Here is a 9,737-nt window from a genome sequence, read left to right on the forward strand (position 1 = left end):
GAGTTGCGGATTGGACCGAGCTGTTTTTGGCGCTGCCAGATTCCATACATGTCTGTCTGCCTGCCTGCCATGCCTGTCTGTCTATGTATGTATGTATGTATGTATGTATGTATGTATGTATGTATGTATGTATGTATGTATGTATGTATGTATGTATGTATGTATGTATGTATGTATGTATGTATGTATGTATGTATGGTCTTCCTTCTGTTGTATGTATGACCCTAGAGTTGGACAGGTACCAGTCTATGGGATGGTATTAAACAATTAAACGTGAATGTCTGTGAATGCCAGAAAATGTAATGTCAGAATGGTATGATACACTGCAATGGTTTTCAAAAGTTCGACAGCAGGACAAGTACAAACCAGATTGAAAAGTCAGTGCCGTGAGAGAGTAAATTGAAGAGGCGTTCCTTTGTACGTTTATATTGATACTATTATTTACTGTGTTTACCTTATACAGTCTCCCTTTCCATTTTTCGCTGCGACATGTAATGGCGTGTTGCCGCTCACGTCAAGCATTGGAACACCCTCCTTTTGGAAAATGCTCGGTAGTGACTGAACATCGCCGACGTACGCCGCTCTGTGTGCTGGCAGGTTGACGTAGACGAGCACTGCATGACCTGCTTCAGCGTTGGGAGGTCTGTTCGAGTCAGGCCAGGCCGTTTTCTCGTTTTCGATGGGTTGTTTGCTGATTTCCATCATTTTGGCTCCCGATTCTTTTATTTCTCTTTGTCTGTTCCCGAGAATTTAAAACCAAGGGCAGTCGCGATGACCCCAGAATACCTGTGAAAAGAATAGACACTGTCCTTGAATATTGATGAGAGAGTTCGAGGACAATTGAAAACTACCAAAGCACGGCGTAGATAAATTGACCCGATATGTTCTATGAGAGTCGGCGTCTTTTCAACAAACCAAAGAAGCTGACTTTAAAAAGAACACAAAGAAGCTACGAGATGGCCCCAAGAGGTCAAACAAGGTGTAAGGAAAGATTAGCTTGCCCCAATTACAATACCAAAACACGCTCAATATTTGCATATTACATCATTTCGAAGGTCATTAATTAAATACAAGAGAAACACAGTCGTTTGTCATTTAAATTTTGAAAAAAAATAATTACTAGTACATTAGAAATTCAAAGCATTTGCAGGTCGACTTGTTAAAGTTTCCGATGTTCAATTGTACATCATTCAACGGATACTATCCGTCATATGCACTCAGCTGAGAGTTATTTGAGGTCATACATTGTCATTGTTAAACAAATTAAGGTCATGATAGTTTCTGTGTCGAATGTCATATCAATAATTGACGGCAGATCAGAGCTGACCCATTATAATGTCAACGACTCTTTCGTTGTACAAATTCTTCATTCGCGTCAGCACGGATGTGGCAGCGAATCATACCGCCATTTTCTGACATTACTTTTCTCGTGGTTAAGGTACAATTCGGTCATAAATATTACCATATTGAGACAAACAGAACAAGTACGTTTAAATAGGAGACGGCCCACGATTTAAAGAGAGTGGCATACCGGTCGTTGTCAAGTAAGGTACGGGGCAAAATCTCAAGTCACATCTTACGTTGCATTCGCTATAATATCGGCGCTCCCAGACAAAATGGACAGTTGAACAAATTAACTCTTTGAGTGCTGTAATTTTTCCCCTCCAAAATCTTAGTGCAGCATTTTACCAATTTTCATTAATTTTTCTGTAAATGTTGTGACAATTTTGAACTAAATGTTCATCACATTTCATTGGCTACAGTATTTTATCAAAATGTTGGCAAAAATCTACAAAAAAATTGACTGGGGTACATTTTATTTAGGCGACAAAAATTGACTTTGGCGCGAAAAAGTGTTCAGGTAAGGATAGTGTTGAATGAATTAAAGCATCTTTGTCACAGTTACAGACATTCTGTCGAATTTGAAAGTTGAATTTGAAAATTTTTCGTATTTTGACCTGGCACGATAGGATGATAAAATGTGTGAACAAAAATACATACAAAATTTAAAACAGCTACAGTACTTTTTTCCCAAAATGCTGTGCATGCGAGACACTTGTTGTTCAGTTAAGCCAGAAATGCCACGATCTACTTAGGAAATTCTTCCACACACAAAGTTGGCTCTCCATAGAATAGCTGCCTCTACTCACTATTTTTAGGAGCTGTTCTGGGTCAATAAAATACTGTATTGAAATCTGTGGCTGTGTGCCCTTTAAAGGTGACCGAAATATTCCAAGTTAACATCTGCGCATGAACATTTCTCCCCGCGGCATAACCTCTGTTGGTTTCAAGTTGGGATGGACTAATATCTAGGCCATTGGATGTGAATGACATGCGACGTTATCGCCGAATCAATTGGTTTTTTGGGGATGAGGGGAAGGGGATAATTCATAAAGTATCTTCAAATGGATACTTTAATCTTAATTTTATGTTGTTAAGGTTTAGTAAATAACATGTATTTTGCTTTACATAAAACACACATAACTTTGAATAGTTCACAAATCACTGTAGTCAAACACATAGACCAAAATGAACACCCTAGTCGCGTCCTATTTGCATAAATAGCATTACATCATCTCATTACGATGCGCGTTGAAACCACCTGTAGCATTGCCCAAAGACGATAATTTGTACCTGAACAAGTGCCACTATGTCATCAGGGACATGAAAAGACTGACTTAAAAGTAAACCAAGCAAGGCATTGTCAACGATTATTATGTCGAACCCCTTACCCCTCTCGTTTCAACGCTCAGCAAGAATATCGTGTTCTGCATACATAATTAGGTCCTCTGTTCATGTGATTTATTTCCCACAATACATTGGTAACACTGCTCCCTGAAGAGAGTGGTCCAATATTTACAAAGACAGACAGTGGGTACAGCAAAAAAGCGGCAGACAAAAGAACGAAAAAGAAAAGAAACCAAACGAAACCTGAATATGTAATTAGTTAAAGAACTTACTAATCGCGACTATCAATTTATTTTGTGTTCATGACGCACACTAATGCAAGATGGTTCAGTTCTTTAAAGTACGATTTGTTCTTATCATCAGTGCAAGTTATCGAGTTCAGAATACCTTAAGGGAATATTTTTATAGTGTTAAGTATTTCTTCTGGACAAAAATTAAATTATACAGACCGTTAAACAAACTTGAATCTAACTGAAAAGAACTGCTCGATCACTTAGTTTACTACTATTAAGTTCTCTGGGAATCATATAAGCCCATCTTGGATGTGATTTGAAATTATTTCAGGTGCAGCCAACGAACAATGCACTTTTAAAGGGGTATTTACTACGACAAAATATCTTGTGCATGACAAGTAATGGGAACTGACTAATTTTAAGTCATGAGGGTAATTAATTAGCTGTTCATAATTTGCCCACCCACTGAAAATTTTTCGACTTACCCTCCTGCACTCAAACTTCATTTTTCTCCACTCCCCACTTATTTTTGCCTGTTTCCCCTCCCCGCTGTCAATTTTTTAAGCTCCCCAGTCCTGTGGCGAAAAAACCTTGCCGATTTCCCGTCCTCGAAAAAATTCCCCTCAAATATTTGTCATTCCTTTTCCCCTGCAGACATGAAGCTACCCTACCCTGAGATGAAAAAACCTGTCGATTTTCCCCTGCGCTGTGAAAAATTTTCTCCTGAAAATTAATATTCCTATGCACAGATACATACTGCAGTGGCCTTCTACCGGAAACACCACGGCTCAACTTCCCCTGTCCCCGTTTCAAAAGTAGCTTCCCTTCTCTCCTCGTTTTTCGCCAAGCCCTGTCCCTGGGACAATCAACTGATATCTGTCCTGTCCGACAAAAAACCTAAAATTTGTTCTCCTGACACCTAAAAATGTCACCTGCCTAAGCAAAATTAAAATTTCCCCTGCCCTCAAAAATTGCTCCTGGAATAGTTTTTTTCAATGAATAGCTCTGTTGGCTGCACCTGTTATTTGCTCTATTTGTGAAGCTCCATCTACTACATACATACTTTCAGAGATTAAAATGATAATCCTATACATTTCTTGTAAAGAGATACAGTATGACGAAAATGAAGAGTGTGAACTCTGTTGTTTTTTGCAGGTCCAATACAACTGTCACTGTGAGCATGAAGATTACTGTTGAAGATATGAACCCGAACGCCCTTTTGTGTATAAATTACCGAAAATGATATAATAATACATTTATATGAGCAAGGTCGCTATATTTTGTCTTGTTTGTATCATATGAGAAGCCAGTCGAATTTGTCAGAACTTTAAGACATACTGAACGACCAGTATACAAAACATATGAAAAACAAACAAACAAAATACAAAACAAAAAATAAACAAAACAAAAAATAACAGCCAGGACAGCTGAAGAAAGCGGCAATCGCATATTTCCTCTTATCCATAGAAAGTATATACTAAAGAGATTTATGGCGACTCCAACACACAGCAAACGTTCCCGAGGTTAAACAACTCTCATGTCATGCAAAATACACCATCATTGAATTTATTGCTGATTTTGAAAATGTATTTCAACGACATGGGGTAAAATGTAACAAAAAGCAAACAAAGCAACAAAGGAGTCTTTGTCCATTTAACAATGGAGGAAATCATTGCAAGTATAACATTACCATTTCATTGAACGCATACTGCATATATTCATTAATTGCCACCCTTATTATCCCCACAGTATGAATTCATTAATACTTCTGGTACCTCATATTACTCAATGCATGCTGTGACAAGTCAGCACCTTAGGGTATTTCCCCTTTCCAATAAAAATGTCACTACAACTTTTACTGAGATTATAGCTGTAAACTTGTTTTATTATTTTGTACATCTGTCTGTCAATACATGTACTGACGTTGAATATTCAGCTTTTAATGCATATTGTACATCAATATGTATTATGTGAACTGTCATGTTCGACAAGTCCGGACATAGATTGTCTTTGACAACGTGTTGATTCACGACATACGACTTCAAAGCGTTAAAAGCTACAACACTTACTGCGCTTGAACGCGTTGAACTATATTACGTTACTGGTTCCTTACCTGTCTGACTGACTGTCTGTCTGTCTATCTATCTGTCGGAAAGAAACACGACATACATGTATGTATGTATGTATGTATGTATGTATGTATGTATGTATGTATGTATGTATGTATGTATGTATGTATGTATGTACCATGTATGTATTTGTACATAGATAAATGCATAGATACAAAGAAACATGCATAGATACACATATAGATACTACATAGATGCATAGATGCATACATAGATACTAGACAGATAGATAGATAGATAGATATAGATAGATAGATAGGTAGATAGATAGGTAGGTAGATAGATAGAGACAGACAGACAGACAGACAGACAGACAGACAAACAGACATGTCGACACTGAGATGGTGTCATCCCTCCTTCAACCCATGTCCATTAGAAATTATGTTACAGCATGACGTTGATTAGCTCTGTGTTCAACCGACGAACCGTACACAGCCTTTACTCAGCTTACAGGGACTGACGTTCATCAATGGTAGAGTGATGACAGATCGGGGTTTTAAGAACAATGGGTACCTTGTCTAAAAGGGTGTTGCGCCCCATTAATATTGTGACTTGACTTTCCCGGGCTTCATAACCCATGATTGTTGGTATTGTCTGGTAAACAGACACGGGGAGCGACTGTACTTTTGTGGCAAATGCATTGATTGCGGCGTGAACATCGGATTCCCCAACCCACAGCGGGGACTTGATACGTGCATCCCTTGGGTCCTATTGTATCATCACATTCGATTTGTTGCTTAAGGGTAAAATCAATACCGGACATTATACGGGCAAATCTTCATAAAGCAATGAGTCGAGACATTCAGAATTGAACTAGAAAAGAACGCAAAATTTGAATGTAGTTCTCTAAATACTGACGGTGTAGAGCAAAGGCCAACAGCTAGTATATCTAAGTGACCATGTTGCACTGATTCAACCTCGACCATTTGTTGTGGCATTAACCTTTTTACGTCAGATTTCGTCATGCCGATCAACCAGAAATAACTGACCTCGCCAAATTTTATGTTAAGCATCGAGTGCTTGGCGAAATAAGTTTCTGAATCCCCAAGGGGACGGTTTGTAGGCTGATGGACAACGTAGACTAAATTCCGATGTCAATGCATTATGTTCCTTTATATTTCGATTTCACAAGTAACAGGATTGTTCAGGCAAAACCAAGCCACCCCGCAAAGAAATACCAAGCCCCTTTTACGCTGGTCAATATAGCATATACGCAAGTTCTTTGTCAGCGAATACATGTACTTGTCTCAATGCTCATCTTTTGGTATACAAAAGTCAAAAATCGGTTGTTCTGTGTCGAACCCTATGCCCCGAGGTATGGTCTCACTTGATTTGCAAAAGTGTATCAAGAAGACTAATATACGACGTAGAGAAAAGGCTATTGTTCATGTAGGCAATGGCCAAACAGAGGACCCAGTGTCAAACAGCAAAACATACCTTTCTTTCCACCTAAAGTTATAATAATCAGTGCGCATACAACAGGAGCCCGCGAGTTAATCAAATACAACGCAGATTTCATGTTTACTCGTGATTTCCAATGTATGAGTCAACGTCTTACTTTGGTATTCCCATCACAATGTTTGACAGTCAGGCAAAGAATTCTATTGTAGAGAATTTTATAGCTTTGTTCGTGTTTAAGTTTATTTAGATAGCAATCTGCCGTACTTAATGACGTTTTTTTCCTGATATCCCATATAAATATTATATCAATTATCGCAGTGTCGACTGATATAATTGAATCTACCTTTTTCCCGCAGCATCCCTAAGTTGAAGCGTGTCTCTCAGACAAAGATCTATATCTCCTCTCCGACGAAGCCTCGCCTTGTCAATTTTTTGAGAAAATGCATAAGAAAGAGTGCCGCAATACTTAAGACTCTGTGTCAATAATCTAGTTTACATGTGAATTGCGTTGGCTAAAGCACTTTATTATGTCAATATGTTCATATTTGTCGGCGAGGCGAACTCTGGTCTGGGCCTACCTGATTCAATAACCTTGAGAGAGTTTTAGCTGTTCGTGAATTTAAGATTTAATCCGCTGCAGGTGTTGTTGATGTCGTTTTAAGACAGCACAAGATCCTTGCATCCGGGATCATAACCGAATTCAACACGACTTATTTTTAGTTGTGTTGTGTAGTCATAGATTTCCCAAAGATACTTTAAAACTCTCTCTCTCTCTCTCTCTCTCTCTCTCTCTCTCTCTCTCTCTCTCTCTCTCTCTCTCTCTCTCTCTCCTCTCTCTCTCTCTCTCTCTCTCTCTCCTCTCTCTCTCTCTCTCTCTCTCTCTCTCTCTCTCATGAAAATCCCAGTCGTGAGTTCAATTCTCGTTTTCTTCGTAGAAGAACACTCATTTATCGAGCAAACGATGCACAAAGTGTTGAAAGAAAACTGATTCTTCAGGTGAATCACGCCAGTGGTGTGATTATCTGACCGTGTTTTCTGTGTATTACCACATTCATGTAGATTCTGTCAAAAGGAAGAATGTGGACTCACTTTTTCCTATCTAAGCTAAATCGGCTTACCCGACAATTATTATTCATGCTTTGTGGTGTTCTCTGTAAAAACAAAAGTTCATTAGCAAGATATGGTACCCCGTCTTGTCATTAGGCAGTTTCCCACACACATAGATGTCGAAAACAAAATCTGCACTTTTTAAGTACATGTTCATGTCGTCATGGCGCCAATTATTTGCCCTAAACCATCTTTCGAAAAAAGGAGATTGGAATAAGCGTTGTTGTCGAATTTCTGTCATTATTGAAACAGCGGTCATGCATGTAAATAGACAACGGTCAAGGAGAAAAACAATATGGTATATGGATCCACGTGATAGCGTCAGGGTGCGCGTGTCATGTCACCATCATTTCCGTTGGAAAGCGATAATTGACAGTAAAAAAAATAAATTAGACCTCGTTTAGGCCTATACGCTCTTTTGTTTTGCGTCCAAGAATTTCATCAAACATTCAACATATTGCACCTTTAGCAATGACGGCATTAAGTGACTAAATGTGCTGAAGGCCTTTACAATTATTACGAACATCGACGATTAATGCCGAGAGCAAGTTACAAACAAGGGGAGTTCAATTACCTTACGCTGATGGGTTTACCTTGTTACGTAAATTTGGCCACAGATGATGCTAAGCCATCTCAATGCGATCAAACTTGTCAGTTTGTTTTTAAATTTATATCATTTTCCACGGATGGCTTATATAATAGTTAATTTTTAATTACAGAGATAATAAAAATGAATATCTAATGTACTTTGTTTATTTATCCTTTAATTGCGCCGCTGTTAAATGCTGGATGCTGGTTTGTTGGTTTGGTAGGCGGTTATGTTGTCTCCACCATGGTTTAGAAGAGAATGGGCGAGAGTCGCGTACAGCTTTTGTCATAGCGCTACCACCTGTTGCATTCAGGGCTATAGCCTTGAACGCATTCACCGCCGCTGCCCTACCCTGCCAAAGTACAGTTGAGGACTACCCACATATACATCTTATATATCTTTGGAGAGTGATTATATACCTAATACAACGCATATAATGTGTTTGTAAGAATGAGTTCACCAACTCTTTCTTGGGCTCAAGAAACACACAATGAATGCAATTGTTCACGACGCGAGCAGGAATGTTTTAGGTGTTGGTAGCAGACTTCGTACAACTTTTTATAAGTTCACACACTCACTGGGATAGTCTAGCCGTGTCTCAGTGCCAGTAAAAAAACCGTGAAGGCTGAATTTGGGCGAGGCTTTTGACTTTCAGAAAGAAATAAGGTCAAAGCTGTTTTTGAAAGTCGGTGATTTACTTCCCGTTGAGTTTAAGAGAAATTTGTTTGCGCAGACGCATTGACAAAGGGAGTGTTTTAAGGGACTGTTTTAATCTTTACGACGATCCACTTTCTCCTACTGTTTACTCAGTAAGCGTCAATATAGCTTAGGTATCTGCCCGCGGCGATTAAAACGGAGAGTGTGTGCAGTATCAATGAGCGAGTTCCGTATACTTTTTCTTCCGAAGACGTCAACGTTGTAACAAAGATTGACTTGTAAATCAAATAGAGCAGTTAGAGGAATCGAAACGAAAAGTTTCACTGTGTTGGGTCTGTGATCTACACCTAGGCCTGAACTGATGTGACGTGATTTCCCATACAGACAGCAGAACAATCGATAGAGACACAGCTTGCGCTAAGCGCCGGCATACCGACGACCTCATAATCGAAACAATCATCCAAACATAAACGGCCGAAACACTCTTTTAACTAGGGCGGCACACCTATTAAAGGGCTGGATGTAGGGAGTCCATTTTGCCTGCGTCGCTCCACCCAAGGCTTGGATCAACGAGAACACGGCCCATCGTCTTTTGTACCCCCTGTGTGTTTACGCAGAATGTCAACAAATGTCACTTTTTACACCAGTGGAATTGGCTGTATACATGCTTGTAGTAATCACAAGGCCATACATTACCTGGTGTCACTGCATATCCGACTCAAGACGCTTAAAATCGACCTCCTCCAACTTGAAGACTGTATTCCGCAGTGAGAAATCCTCGTTCAACGTCCAAGAGAGTACGGGGCCGGGATAAAGTGTGTGAGAAAAAAGGCTCTACCCTCTACTGAAGGGCACCCGACCCGAACGGTGACCTGTCTGTGAATAGAGCTGACAGAGCATACGTAGTTGAGCGTGTTGTTCTGGGTACTCGTC

General features: G+C 39.4%; 1 protein-coding gene across 1 annotated transcript in view; it reads right to left on the bottom strand.

Annotated features, from left to right (window-relative positions):
* The window catches only part of LOC139122750 (uncharacterized), a 34,782-nt gene extending 25,045 nt beyond the window's left edge, over positions 1-9,737 (bottom strand). Inside the window, exons 1-2 of the mRNA XM_070688434.1 lie at positions 9,501-9,737; positions 455-786 (exon numbers count right to left, since the gene is read on the bottom strand). Coding sequence (XP_070544535.1) covers positions 455-705 — 251 coding nt within the window. The 5' untranslated portion in view covers positions 706-786; positions 9,501-9,737. The remainder of the gene's footprint in view (positions 1-454; positions 787-9,500) is intronic.

The sequence above is a fragment of the Ptychodera flava genome, chromosome 22 (assembly GCF_041260155.1).
Source record: "Ptychodera flava strain L36383 chromosome 22, AS_Pfla_20210202, whole genome shotgun sequence".
Classification (NCBI taxonomy): domain Eukaryota; kingdom Metazoa; phylum Hemichordata; class Enteropneusta; family Ptychoderidae; genus Ptychodera; species Ptychodera flava.